Source organism: Pongo pygmaeus, chromosome 1 (assembly GCF_028885625.2).
Source record: "Pongo pygmaeus isolate AG05252 chromosome 1, NHGRI_mPonPyg2-v2.0_pri, whole genome shotgun sequence".
NCBI classification, from domain to species: Eukaryota; Metazoa; Chordata; class Mammalia; order Primates; family Hominidae; genus Pongo; species Pongo pygmaeus.
Genome location: NC_072373.2, coordinates 88,235,521 through 88,251,203, shown reverse-complemented (window position 1 = coordinate 88,251,203; position 15,683 = coordinate 88,235,521). Strand labels below are relative to the sequence as shown.

At 40.3% G+C, this 15,683-nt stretch overlaps 1 protein-coding gene across 2 annotated transcripts in view; it reads left to right on the top strand.

The window, feature by feature from the left end:
- ATF6 (activating transcription factor 6) overlaps positions 1-15,683 on the top strand; it is a 212,740-nt gene that overhangs the window by 161,215 nt on the left and 35,842 nt on the right. For both annotated transcript variants that reach the window (XM_054479470.2, XM_054479478.2), the window contains exon 15: positions 851-935. In XM_054479470.2, the coding sequence (XP_054335445.1) occupies positions 851-935 (85 nt within the window). The remainder of the gene's footprint in view (positions 1-850; positions 936-15,683) is intronic.

The window sequence follows — 15,683 nt, the reverse complement described above, 5'->3', positions numbered from 1 at the left end:
TTTTCTGAAGCCAAGCTTCTCTTGGCTTATTTTAGTACTTGTGTGCTGGAAATTAGAAACCTCAGATGCCCTGCACAATGTAGGACTATACAATTGTGCTAGGCATGTATTTATAATTCTTTAACTCTTCTACCAAACTGTATGCTTTTTAAGGGCAAAAACTGTACATCTTCTTTAGCATGCACCTGTCACTTGCAAATAAATGTCTAATGCTGTGGTCCCTTCAAAGGGAGAAGAGGAGGCTAAGCAGGCAAGGCTCTAGGCCTTGGCCCTGCTTCATTCAGAATTTTTCTTCTACATGTTGATAGTTTCTTTCTTCTACAGATAGAAAATTGCTGGGATAAGAATTTTGATGGGAAAAAGAGTTTATTGCCTTTAAAAAAAAAGTTTGAAAATGACTGTTTAGGGGCTAGATACTCTCAGTATCTTGTGACATTATCTAGTCTAGCCCCCATCATTTTACAGGACTGGAAACTGAAACACAGAAAGGATATGTAGTCTTGTCCAGATTATACAGCTATTTAGTGGCAGAATTATAATTAAAATTCCTTGTCTTGACTGCTTGACCAGTATTCTTTATAGTGTGCTATAGCATATGTGTTGTAAAAACCTACGAGTTTTCCAAGATCACTGCATAGTGCCTGTCAACGGTAGACACTCTGTAAATGTGTATTACATTAATGAATGAATGATTCTAAGATGGTTTGTTGTTAATTAAGCCAACTTCAAATAAAAACTATAATTTTTCATCATCCCAATGAAATATTCGCCTCTTAGAAGCCCTGAATTTGGCCTGTTCTAGGACTAAGCCAATTGTTATATATAACAGATTGTTCTTTGTTAATTTTAGGACCACCTGCTGTTACCAGCTACCACCCATAACAAGACCACAAGACCAAAAATGTCAATTGTGTTACCAGCAATAAACATAAATGGTAAGTTGAAATTCTGGTTTATGAACAATATGAGATTTCTTTGTTTAACCAAGATTCTCTTCATTAGTTCAAAGACATTTAAAATGTTCAGTTAAATGAGTATATATCCGTACATTATTTCTGAAACATTTTTCCACTGTTTTATTATTTTTAAAATCCATTATTCTTTTTTAAAAAATTGCTACATCCCTAAAAGAAAAATTAGCTTTCTTTTACTTACAAAATTGGAAAAGCTAGCATCTTGACTGCTCTACAGACTTGCGTCCGGGACCCTTCTAGTCATAAATGTAGTGTAAGAAGCCCCTGCTGTGTTCTGACAGTGAATTTGTAAATTAGATTTTTGGAACTCAAAGCAGTTACCTGTGTTACCTAAATGTTGATATCATCCTAGACCATGCCACAGATGCCTATTTATGTTTAATTGATAATACTGATGAGTTTGACACTGATAGTATTACTATTGCATTTTGTTATATTACTAGCCCTGGACATTAAGCAAAATACAAATAATATAATGCACAGATGTTAAGGCATAATATACCTGCTTATAGTTTAGAAGAAAAAAAAAGACAAGCACAAAAATCACTGTACTCCAAAGAGAAAGTCACATAAGTAATATGTGAGGTACTAAGAAATCTAGTGAAAAGAGATTACTTCCAGCTTGATTCTTCATGGAGAAGAGAAATAACTCACTTCCATTACCAGCTGTGGATTATAAATGAGCACAGTGTATGTTATTGACTAATTGCTTTCTCTGACACGTTATATTGAAAATCGGAGAGTTGGCCATCTTTTTCAAGTTTGTGTATCTCACATAATGTAGGTACTAGTAAATTTTCTGTCTGGTAGCAAAAACCTCAGTATATGAAGAAGATGAAAACGAAAAGCCCTTTGAACTAACCTGCAGTTGAACCAGTTCAACCTGCAGTTGAAACCTTCAAATACAATTATAAAACAAAACACTAGAATTTTGGGGGGATTCCAGATAAGTTTCAATAAAATTTAGCCTTTAGGGGAAAAGTAGTATTCATCATACATTTTAAGACCATAGAGGACCTTAGAATTTCATGAGCTGTATATAGACAGCTTATTAGAAATGCTTAGGAAGTAACTTCATAGACATAAACATAAATGGGCTTTTTGTTAAAGCATAAAAATTACAATATTTACTTAGCCTTACAAAGACATTCAGAATAAGTTTAAGAAAAACAGTAACATTGAGAAGATCATCTCTTTCCTCAGTAAAGATATACCTCTGAAGTTACTCATGGAATAATCATTTACTACCTGAAGAAGAATATATTCCAAAGTGCATTTTATTACATTCCAAAGAATGTATTTAGGAAGTCTCACTTATTCTTAATCTATAGGTACCTAAGTTTCTCTGCCTAAACTAGAATAGACCAAGGGGTCAGCTTATGCTCAGAAAGGCTATTTTCTAAGCTTTATCAAGGCAGAATTCACTTAATTTTGTTCTTCTGATATTGGGTTCTTATGCAAGAGAATGCCTGGTCTTATTTTGTAACAGTGAGCTATCATTTATATTAAGCCAAAACCAACAAGATGCTGTTTGACTATGTTTATCTTGGCCAGGTGACTGATTTTTGAAGAGGAGCCTTTCATGGATTTGGAAAAATCCAGTCATTAGAGGATCATTGTCTTTTTAATCTGTTTCAGACTCTTTGTAAATAGTCTTTTTAAAAACTTCCCTTTTTAGGATAAGTCCTATTAAAAAATTAAAATTCAAAGTCAAGAAATATTGATTGAATATATACCGTGTTTCAAGTACCATGCTACATCCTCAGCCTTTTCTCTGAACAGTCTTGCTCTGAGGATACTCCTTAAATTAGAGCCTGATTTTTTCCCCTTCCTCATGTACCTCAAAGTCTGCACCAGGGCAGATGGTATCCTTGCTTCCCACTACAACTTTCAAATTATTTCTCCTTCAGTCCCCTTAACATCTTGCAAATCTGTCACATCACACTTTACTCCTCTAACCCTTATTTGTTGCTGTCGTCTACTCTACCTTCACTGACGACTCCTCCACTGCCTTTGTCATCCTGCTGTCTAACTTCAGCATCCCCATAGAGGAGTCATTAGTACTCTAGCCTTTTTTGATCCAGTCATCTTTTATTCCGCGCCACCTCAGCCTCCCATCCATATGATCATAATCTAGACCTTATCATCATCAACAGCAGCACTCCCTTTGAAATCTCCTTTTCAGGCATCCCACTCTCTGACATTCTCTGACTGTTACTTACTCTCTTACTTTAAAACTCACACTCCAGCTACTCTCTTATCTCACAAGTCTACAGTCCTTTGACCCTGCCACTTCTTTTCTGTGTCCATCACATCCTTAATGGCCATACATTCCTCCTTACCCAGCTTAAATTCCATGGTCCTGTACTGTCACCACTCTCTTGTGAACACCCCTTACTTCCTGGCTCCTTTCTTAGGTCCCACTTTCTTGGAAAAACTGCTCTCTAGGTAAACCCAGCTCTTCTCTCTATGCCTGCTCTCAAGCAGCTGAAAATTGCTAGAAAGTATCGTTCAGTGAGAACGAGTAGATTCACTTCAAATTTATGACCATTAATTTCAAAGGGATATTTAATATGCCAGTCATTACTAATAAATTCACTTTCCCTCTCTCTGAAAAAAGAATTTCTCACCTTCTCTTGTCAAAATTCCAACATCCTCTCTCCCCACCCCCTCAGCTGATGAACTCACCAAATACTACACTGAGAAAATAGATGTCATCATGCAAGAGCTACATCATGTTTCCACTACCACTGGCCCAGCTGCATCTACACCCACAAACTCTGTCTTCCCTCTTGTTGCACTGAAAGAAAAGTCTCTTCCATTGGGTTCTAAATCCCAGCTTTGCTACTTGCTAGATATGTATCATTGGGCAAGTTAATTAACTTTTCTGTACCTCAGCTTCCTCATCTGTAAAAGAAGATATTAGTAATACCTTCCTCTAAGAGTTGATGTGAGAATGAAATGAGTAAAAAAGCTTTAAATAGTGCCTGACTATTTTGGGGTTAGCTGCTGTTTTACTGCAATAATCATCATTGCCATTGTCCTTAAGACATCATCGCCAGCTTCTAAGGTAATTTCTTCCTTTTGGACCCTGACTTCTAGCACTTCTCACAGTGCTCAAATACTTTACTCTGCATTTATACCATTCCTCTTTTATACAGTTTCTTCTTCTCTACTGGGTCATTCCCATCAGCATACAAATGTCTTTTTTTTTTTTTTTCTCGAGGGAGGGACTCATTCTGTTGCCTAGGCTGGGGTACAATGGCGTGACCCATGGCTCACTCCAGCCTCCACCTCCTGGGCTCAAGCAGTTCTCCCACTTCAGCCTCCCGAGCAGCTCCTGAACACAGGCACATTCCACTCCCAGCTAATTTTTAAATTATTTGTAGAGACAGAGTCTCCCTATGTTGCCCAGGCTGATCTTGAACTCCTAGGCTCAAGTGATCCTCCTGCCTCAGCCTCCCAAAGTGCTAGGATTACAGACATGAGCCACTGCACCTAGCCCAAAATGTCTTAATATTACTGTTACCTCTGGTGTAGGGAGACTTCTTTGACTTCACATCCTATTTCTCTGTTACCCTTTAGCGCAGAACTCTCAAAAGACTTACACTCACTGCTTCTACTTCCTTACCTCTGATTCTGTCTTCTTTTCACCCTTACCAAGCTTTTGCCATTTCACTTCATGAAATGCTCTTGCCCTTCCACTCCACTGAAATGCTCTTGCAAAACAGAAGTCAATGACAAATACCTCGCCAAGTCAAAGGTCATGTCTCCATGGTCATCTTACTTGACCTCTCAACAGTATTTGACACAGCTAACTATTCCCTCTTTTTTTTAGTCCACCCACTTCTTATTTTTAAAAATTTCAAATCTATAGAAAAGTTGACAGATGAGTGCAGTAGATATCTAGAGACCCTTAACTAGATACCACCAATTGTTAACATTTTTCTATATTTGTTTTATATCTATCTATGTACACTCACCAGATTTTAAAACCTATTTGAGAGTGAATTGCAGATAACATGATGCTTTACCCCTAAATATTTGAAAATACATCTGCTATAGAAAGGACTCTCTCTTACATAACCACAATAAAATGATACCAAAAAAAGTTTAACATGGATACAGTAGAGTTCAATGTATAGCATATATTCAAATCTCTTCATTTTCCCCCAAAATATGCTTTATAACTTTTTAAATATATGTTCCAAAGATTATACATTACACACACTCATCATACCTCTTTGGCTTCCTTTAATCTAGAAAAGCTCCTACCCTTTTTACTGTCTTTCATGACATTTACATTTTTAAAAATTAGACTTATTTAGGTATAATGTACTACAATAAAATTCACCAATTTTTTGTATACAATGTAATGAATTTGACAAAAGTAAACCATTGTGAAGCCACCATTTCAACCAAGATATAAATGTTGTCACTACTTCAAAAAATTCCCTCATGCTCCTTTCCAGTCAGTCCCCTCCTGTACATTTTTGACATCCCTTCTTTCTTGAAATATGTTATTTTCTAGGCTTTCATGATACCATGACTTGTCTAGGTTTTCTCCTGTATCTCCTCAGTCAGCTTATCGAGCTTCTCCTCTTCTGTGAGGATGGAATCTTGTTTGTTATGTTCACCGCTTACCACCATATCCCCAGCCCCTGGAACAGTACCTGGTGTAGGAAACCTTGAAAGATGAGGCACTTTCATTTACATTAACTCATGTCATGCTGAGCTGCCAGTTAAGTGCAGGTTAACTGTTCTTTATTCAAATGCTTGAGATCATGTGGTATGAATCCACTGGTCAAAAAGGAAAGATAAGAAGGACAAAATGCATGGGACCAGAATTATTTCAGATTTTGGATTGTTTCAGATTGTGGAATATTTGCATATACATAAGGAGATATCCTGGGGATGGGACCCAAGTCTAGACATGAAATTTATCATTTATGTTTCAGATATACTTTATATACACAGTCTGAAGGTAATTTTATACACAATTTTTTTTTTGAGACAGAGTCTCGCTCTCTCGCCTGGGTTGGAATGCAGTGGTGCGATCTCAGCTCACTGCAAGCTCCACCTCCCGGGTTCACGCCATTCTCCTGCCTCAGCCTCCCGAGTAGCTGGGACTACAGGCACCTGCCACCATGCCTGGCTAATTTTTTGTATTTTTAGTAGAGACGGGGTTTCACCGTGTTGGCCAGGATGGTTTCGATGTCCTGACCTCGTGATCCACCCACCTCGGCCTCCCAAAGTGCTGGGATTACAGGCGTGAGCCACCGCGCCCGGCCTTTATACACAATTTTTAACAATTTTGCTAATGAAACAAAGTTAATATACATTGAACCATCAGAAAATAAAGGGTCAGGTGTGGATTTTCCACTTGCGGCATCATGTCAACACTCAAAAGGTTTTAGATTTTGGAGCAATTTGGATTTCAGATTTTTGGATTAGGGATACTCAACCTTTATTCTCTTTATTTTTGGAGCAATTTGGATTTCAGATTTTTGGATTAGGGATACTCAACCTTTATTCTCTTTATTTTTTATAGATAATGCCTCAAGAAAGTAATTCATACCATTTGCACAACCACTATATAGCAGAGCCAAGATTTACATACATTGTATAAAATATCTTCTAATTAATTATATTGTTAATTCAGTATTAAAGACAGATGTGCAAGGATTGAAAATATTTGGGACTCCAAAATTTAAGATAGATTTTATACCATTTTATTCCTACACTATAAGGTTGGAAAGATTCATTGGGAGCAGTATAACATAATACAGTCATTTGAATTTGATAGGTATATGTTTGTTGAATAAAAGAATAAGTAAGGTAAATGTTATTTGGTGATTACTTTGTGACCACTTGAAAATATTTTACTAGTTTAATAATATTTTATATAATTAATAATAGTTGGCAAGCACAGATTAGTCTAATCCTTTCAAGTGTAAAGTAATTAAAACATATACTAGGCTACCTTTCTACTACATTGATATTTGGACTTCAGAGTGAATTGAAATTATTAGCCTCCTTTTCAGCAATTGTTCTATAAATAAAACCATGCAAAAAGTTGTCCTATAGGAAACTATAATTCTGTAGGATTCTTCAAGACCCAGAGATAAATTTCTTTGGCGTATTAGACTTATGGATTTGACAAATTATATTATAATTACATAATGTATAATCTGAAGAATTTAAGTTATGTAGGCACAAAAAGTTTGAGTACCTATTTATTGAAAGAGCAGAGACATTGTGAGGATATCCCTAATATCAGAGTTGTTCATTCTGAGCATATAAGGGTTTGAGAAAGTTGAATAAAATACATTTTCTATCATTTCTGAGTTTAAAAGTTACATACAGCTTGGAAACAAAAATGAGTTGTGGAGATGATCCCTCTCTCTGACCCAAGTGGAGCTTGTAAAATTTTGGAGAGGGTGGCAAAGGATAGAAAGTGAAGACAGAAATTCAGATTTTATTGAGCAACTGGTTTATGTAATATGCTGGATGGGGATATTTGTAAGATGAATTTGATTTTCCAATTTAAGCACAGTAAATGACATTTCCAGGTCAATGTCTGGTCTTAAACTGTAATGTATTATGATTGTACTTTGTGGTTTTAAGCCATGGAAGAAAGTTTCAGAAATCGCTAAAGAGAGTAGGATATGGGTGTGAAATTAATGCCATTTAGAAATCACGTCATATCATCTGTGTTCTCCATGCCAGTTTTATTTTTGTAATTTATTGTTTTTTACTTTGCATTCTGTTTATTATTTAAATTCCTTTGTTTCATAAGAGAGTTGAAAACAGGTTAGTGAAGCTGCAAGAAAGTAAGTCTTTCTTTGTCTGAGGAAGTTGTCACACAGAAGATTATTGAAATAAAAATAGAATGCTAGGTATGCTTTGAAAAGGCTTTTTTAAAAAAGGATTGCATGGTTGGTGGAACAGTGGATGATGGACTAAAAGCTACTGATTTCTTTTTTTAAAAGGATTTTGGAAGTTCTACTAGTAGTTACTGTAAGCTAACATTTCCTGCTTTTAAATTATTTCCACTTATGTTGTGGTAAAACTGTTCATTTCCTTTCTTTCACTCTTGATAAATAATTGAACAAGATAGAGCATAGAAGAGGGGTTTTTTAATTTGATTTTTTAGTGATAGATATGTTTGTTTTCTTAATGGTAGATAGCTAAACTTTGTAGACATCTTTCATAAGGGAATGAATTCTATGAACAAGGCATCAGCAGGTATGTTTTATAATTTGGCCAACATGTTCATTGATTTGTTTTTACTGTTTCCCTTCGCTTCTGTATGCCATATACCTGTTTGTGTGGTACATGTGTAATAAAAACAAACAACTGTTTATAACTGTTACTTGAATTAAGGGCCCACGTAGGTGAACAAATGACTACCAGGCTAAACTGTAATTATATTTAATCTCAAAGTAATTTCCATCCATATAAAGAAAATCTAGAAGAGCTTAATAGCAATGGTTGCAAATACTAGTGCCAGCACATGCAACACATTTTTAGTTGGAGAGGTTGTAACAGAAGGGTAGGAAGCAAACCAACCAAATAAATGTGTTGGTTTTAAAAATAAAAGAATGTTCATATAACTGCTTTTGATGTTCACAGTTTTTTGGACTATCCCAAGGCAAATATATTTGGAAACTGTCCTTTTCATTCTGCTCAAGCAGCCTGGTTTCCTAAGCAGGTCAAGAGCTTTTCCTTTTATTCTTCTCAATATATTTCTCCTTAAAGGTCTGCAGGTTGTCTATTTTTTAAAAAAATGTAGTATCTACCTTGCATTTTCATTGTAATTCATTTCATTTCAATTTCATATAATTGCATCCAGACAGTTGAATGGAGTCTTCACTTAAAACTATGTTTTAATTTTTAAAAAATACATAATCATAGTTCTCTTTCTCTCTCTCTTTTTTTTTTTTTTTTTTTTGAGACAGAGTCTTGCTCTGTCGCCCAGGCTGGAGTGCAGTGGCATGATCTTGGCTCACTGCAACCTCCACCTCCTGGGTTCACGCCATTCTCCTGCCTCAGCCTCCCAAGTAGCTGGGACTACAGGTGCCTGCCACCACGCCCGGCTAATTTTTTATATTTTTAGTAGAGACGGGGTTTCACCATGTTAGCCAGGATGGTCTCGATGTCCTGACCTCATGATCCGCCCACCTCGGCCCCCCAAAGTGCTGGGATTACAGGCATAAGCCACCGCGCCCGGCCCTTTTTTTTTTTTTTTTTTTAGGAGACAGGATCTTGTTATATTGCCCAGGCTGAACCTGAGCTCCTGGGCTCAAATGATCCTCCCACCTCAGCCCTCTAATAAGTAGCTGGGACTATAGGCATGTGCCACTGCACCCAGCTTTAGTTCTCTAACTTTTGACTCATTATTAAAACTAGTAGTAAAATTCCCATACTCAGAATTTCTACTGAGGAAAGGAGAAAAATCACACTATTCACCTGAAAAAATTAATTTTTTTATCAAAACATATATACAGATCCACTAATTATGTGCAACTGGCAAGTAAAAGATGAGAGTTCACATTTACTCTACTAACTTCAATAGGTACTACCTTTGTAGAGACCTGAGGCCTGAATTGATTTGGCAGTTTTCTACAGAGAAGGCAATCACCTACAAAGACAGAGTATGAATCAAATTATCTTTAGAATTTGGTGGAATTTTTTTTTTTTATTAAGTATTTATTGATCATTCTTGGGTGTTTCTCGGAGAGGGGAATATGGCAGGGTCATAGGATAGAAGGTCAGGAGATAAACACATGAACAAAGGTCTCTGGTTTTCCTAGGCAGAGGTCCCTGCGGCCTTCTGCAGTGTTTGTGTCCCTGGGTACTTGGGATTAGGGAGTGGTGATGACTCTTAAAGAGCATGCTGCCTTCAAGCATCTGTTTAACAAAGCACATCTTGCACCGCCCATAATCCATTTAACCCTGAGTTGACACAGCACATGTTTCAGAGAGCACGGGGCTGGGGGAAAGGCCATAGATCAACAGCATCCCAATGCAGAAGAATTTATCCTAGTCAGAACAAAATGGAGTCTCCTATGCCCACCTCTTTCTACACAGACAAAGCAACAATCTGATCTCTCCTTCCTTTCCCCACACTTCCCCCCCTTCTTTTCAACAAAACCACCATCGTCCTCATGGCCCGCTCCCGATGGTCGCTGTCTCTTTGGAGCTGTTGGGTACACCTCCCAGACAGGGCGGCCAGGCAGAGGCGATCCTCACCTCCCAGACAGGGCGGCCTGGCAGAGGCACTCCTCACTTCCCAGATGGGGCAGCTGGGCAGAGGCGCTCCTCACATCCCAGACGGGGCGGCCGGGCAGAGGTGCTCCTCACATCCCAGACACGGGGGCCAGACAGAGACGCTCCTTACCTCCCAGACGGGGCGGCCGGGCAGAGGCGCTCCTCACTTCCCAGACGGGGCGGCCGGGTAGAGGCGCTCCTCACATCCCAGACGATGGGCGGCCGGGCAGAGGCGCTCCTCACCTCCCAGATGGGGCGGCCGGGCAGAGGCGCTCCTCACCTCCCAGACACGGGGGCCAGACAGAGACGCTCCTTACCTCCCAGACGGGGCGGCCGGGCAGAGGCGCTCCTCACTTCCCAGACGGGGCGGCCGGGTAGAGGCGCTCCTCACATCCCAGACGATGGGCGGCCGGGCAGAGGCGCTGCTCACTTCCCAGACTGGGCGGCAGCCAGGCAGAGGCGCTCCTCACCTCCCAGACAGGGCGGCCGGGCAGAGGCGCTCCTCACTTCCCAGACGGGGCGGCCAGGTAGAGGCGCTCCTCACTTTCCAGACGGGGCGGCCAGGTACAGGCGCTCCTCACTTTCCAGACGGGGCGGCCAGGTAGAGGCTCTCCTCAGTTCCCAGACGGGGGCGGCCGGGCAGAGGCGCTCCTCACTTCCCAGACGGGGCGGCCGGGCAGAGGCGCTCCTCACTTCCTTCCAGACGGGGTGGCGGCCGGGCAGAGGCACTCCTCACCTCCCAGACAGGGCGGCCGGGCAGAGGTGCTCCTCATCTCCCAGACGGGGCGACCGGGCAGAGGCGCTCCTCACTTCCCAGACTGGGCGACCGGGCAGAGGCGCTCCTCACCTCCCAGACGATGGGCAGCCGGGCAGAGACACTCCTGACTTCCTATACGGGATGGCGGCCGGGCAGAGGCGCTCCTCACTTCCCAGACGGGGCGGCCGGGCAGAGGGGCTCCTCACATCCCAGACGATGGGCGGCCAGGCAGAGATGCTCCTCACTTCCTAGACGGGGTGGCGGCGGGGCAGAGGCTGTAATCTTAGCACTTTAGGAGGCCAAGGCAGGCGGCTGGGCAGTGGAGGTTGTAGCCAGCCGAGATCACGCCACTGCACTCCAGCCTGAGCAACATTGAGCATTGAGTGAGCGAGACTCCGTCTGCAATCCCAGCACCTCGGGAGGCCGAGGCGGGCAGATCACTCGAGGCCAGGAGCTGGAGACCAGCCGGGTCAACACGGCGAAACCCCGTCTCCACCAAAAATACAAAAACCATTCAGGCGTGGCGGCGCGCGCCTGCAATCCCAGGCAGGAGAATCACAGGAGCCCGAGGCAGGGAGGTTGCAGCGAGCCGAGATCACGGCAGTACAGTCCAGCTTTGGCAACAGAGGGAGACCTAAAAAAGAAGGAGGGGGAGGGGGAGGGAGAGCAAATTTGGTGGAATTTGGCTGAATTCCTTAGATCCGTTTTTAGCTCACTGCCCCACATTGATGCTAAGATACCAGTTAGGCCTAGACCAACAATGATGATTTAGATCAATTCTAAACCAGAAACAATATGCTGATTAATTTTTAAGACATCAGTTAGGTACCAGGTAATATAAATTCCCAATGTCTATGGTATAGAATCAAAAGTTAGAAGAATATGATACGTAATAGAATATTGATGACTAGTATCAGTTGGTACCTTGGGAGATAAAAATTGAACTGGGCTATCAAGGATATTTAGAATATAAGGATAAAGAGAGTATAAGGTATTTGTGTAAGGCATCTAGCTACAAGTTGCAAAAACCTAAGATTTGGCTTAAATAAGTTGGTTTCATTTCATTTCATTTCGTTTCTTTTCCTTTCCTTTTCCTTTCCTTGCCTTCCCTTGCCTTTCCCTTCCCTTTCCCTTCCCTTTCCCTTTCCTTTCCTTTCCTTTTTCAGAGTCTCAATCTGTCACCCAGGTTGGAGTTCAGTGGCGTGATCTTGGCTCACTGCAACCTCTGCCTCCTGGGTTCAAGTGAGTCTCCTGAGTAGCTGGGACTACAGGCACACATCAGCATGCCCAGCTAATTTTTGTATTTTTAGTAGAGACTGAGTTTTGCCATGTTGGCCAAGCTGCTCTCAAATTCCTGGCCTTAAGAGATCCATCCTCGGCCTCCCAAAGTGCTGGGATTACAGGTGTGAGCCACCGTGCCTGGCCTTCGGTTGTTTTTTGTTTGTTTTATTATATTAAGAAGTCCACAGCAAAGAATCACAATGAATGAGCCAGTTGCTGTGTTGAGTCAACAACTTAAGAGCGGCTAAGGCCAAGATTGCTGAAATTCTTTTGGCCTTTCCCAGATGATCACAAAGTGACTGTTGCAGCTCAAGCCATCATATCTGTATTATAGGCAGAAAAAAAGGAGGTGTCTATCAAGAAAGCAGACATTTTCCAGAAATTTCTAGAAAGCTCTGCTTATGTCTTATTGAACATAAACTGTGTCAACTATTTAGGCCTGGCTTCAAAGGAGGCTCAGAAATATAATATTTTAACTAGGCACACTATGATTTGAAAAAAAATTTGGAGTCCTTTTAGTAAGGATCCACCCTCGGCCTCCCAAGGTGCTGGGATTACAGGTATGAGCCACCGTGCCTGGCCATCAGTTGTTTTTTGTTTGTTTGTTTTATTATATTGAGAAGTCCACAGCAAAGAATCACAGTGATGAACCAGTTGCTGTGTTGAGTCAACAACTTAAGAGCGGCTAAGGCCAAGCAGCAGCTGCTTGCTGCAGCACTCCATCATATGCTAAATTGGAATTGAGCAAAGTGTCTGGGAAGAGACAGTAAAGAGAGGATTCATGTTGAAAAGAGAAATAAATATTTATTTATTGCATGGGATGCAGCCAGATGATTTAGGTCATTAATGAGTTAAGGAAGTAACTTTAAACTATCAAACATAAGAATAACACAATGAAGACTCTATTAAGAGATTATTAATCTGGCTAAGAATTGTATATAGAAAAAAATGAAGATAGAAGATGAGCTAGGATAGATACTAGGATAGATACTTTGGAACAATCTCAAGATGAGGTGATTCAAAGCTTGGAATGGGGAGAAAGGAAAAATTTCCAAAGAAATTCCAAAGGAAAAATCTATAGCATTTGACAGCTGATGATTTATAAAGGAGAGAGAAGGAAAAGCTGATTCCATGATTTTGAGACCAGACCACTGAGAGACTAGTACTGCCATTCAAAGAAATGGATAAAATGGGAGGGACAGTGTGAGATTTATGCATCTTGAATTAGAGATGTCGTTGGTGGGTGTTTTTGTGTATCTCTTGTAACAGATTGGTGTGTATTTCTGTGTATCTCTTGTAACAGAATACCAAGTAATTCTTGACTGATGAATTTCATTTTCTTTCCTTTTTGTTAGATACTACCAGCCCCCTCACAAGTTAGTGTCCCTTTCCGTCTGTTGTATTTTCTTAGACTTCTCCTCATTCACCACCTTGATGCTTTTACAAGATACAAAGCTTATGGAGATAGGCATGGGGCAGCAAGAAATATAGAGTGGGGATCTGCAGAGAAAAGAAAGATGAGCCCTCTTTCTTTGCTTGTTTTCCCAGTTTGTTTGTTTTTTTTTTCTTTGCTTTGCCTTGGGCATGATTGGGATTACTGAGATTATTCCTCTTGTCTATATTGTTGCAGTAGTATTTTAACTGGTCTTCCTAATTTATTATTTTTCCATCTTAATTCCTACAATTCACCCTGCATACTGCTGCCAAGATGAGTCATCCTTACTTACTGCTTTTGTTATATCATTATCCTTCTTGAGAACCAGCAGTGGATTTTCAGTGTCTATCAGATGAAATCCAAATGCTTTAGCCTGGCATCAAAGGGCCAGGACAGTCTGTCCCCACATTACCTTTTCAACTCAGTTCTAACCAAACTGTTCTACTAACAGTTCCTTGAATCTGTATTCATTAGTTCATTTAAAAATACTCATTCGCTGATTCTCCTTTATGCCTAATGCTAGAGATACCAACATAGAATAAGGTACCCATGATTTGTACTAAAGTATTTGTACTAAAGTAGCCTCTAAGCGGAAGAGACAGAAGAAAACAAAAAAAAATTAACAGCCCAAATAAAACAATTGCAGCTTATGACAGTTTGGGAGAAAGAAAGAAATATGGCCCCTTCATGAAATATGGTGGGAGTCAGGGGTAGAGAAGACCTTTTTGATTGGGTAGTGAGGGGATAACGGTTAAACCAAGATCTGAAGGATGAGAGAATCAACTGTGAAGAGCCAAGGAGCAGAAGATTCCAAGCAAAGGGAGCAACAAGAGAGCAGAGGCCCTGAGGCTGGAAAGAATGTGTTCGTTTTAGGATTTGTCAGAAGACCAGTAAGGCTAGAGTAGGACCCAGTAGGGAGAGGTAGGAATGATACGAGATCAGATCGGGAAGGTAAACAGGGGCCACATCAGACAGGGAATTGTAGGCCGCAGTGAAGAGTTGTGATTTATCACTATAGTGGGAAGGTGCTGAGGAGTTTGAGGTGGGAAGTGACTTGATCTGATGTATATGTAAAGAGATCACTCTATTTTTGCACATGTGGTATCCATGTCTTGGATTACCTGCCCTCTTCGCTCCAGGCGATCTCCTACCTATCCTTCAAAATCCAGCTGAAATCCTACCACCTCTGCAAAACTTTTGCTTTACTTCTGTGGACCACTAGAATACTTCTGTAGGTCCTAGAATAAATAGTCTTTCCTCCACTGAACATCCTTAATGTAACCACCTCTCATTTATGGCTTTATCTAACACTACTCAAAGATAATTACCTTGAAGGTATTGTTTTGTTTTTTTTTTATTTAACTGTGTCTCTTCCTCCTCTTCATCCCATGCCTAAAGAAATGCTCTGATACTTAATTTTTAATATATACTTAGTGTTGGGAAATTTTTGCCTTTTTGTGATTCACAAAAAATAGCTGTTCTATAGCTGTATCTTATCTCCCTCATTTCCTCTGGTTGGCCTTACTTCCCTCTTATTTCTTGAAGTCATTAGTGTATCCATTTTTAACTCTTCCCAAACCATTAGATTTTCTCCCACTTAGCAGAGCCTCTTCTGAACTCTCTACTATAAGGTAAACCTGGAAATAAATAGATTTCTTAAGTGGAAAAAATAGGGTTAATGGTAGAGCTGCCTTTATGTACTTGGAATATTATTACTTGCCAAGAATGATTATTGTGTTGATGATTTATTGGCAGTTGCGTGGGTAATTTTTCCATGAATAGTTTGTCTTTATTGTATTTGATTTACTAATTAATTATTTAGTTTATAGGAACCTTCACAAGACCCCAGAGGTTTAGATTCAATCAGCTTGCATTGAACCTTCTAGGATATTAGTTACTTCTTTGACCCAAAGGAGCCAGTTGCTGAGCCCCCTGTACCTAAGTGACCTTCAGAGTCCTGTTA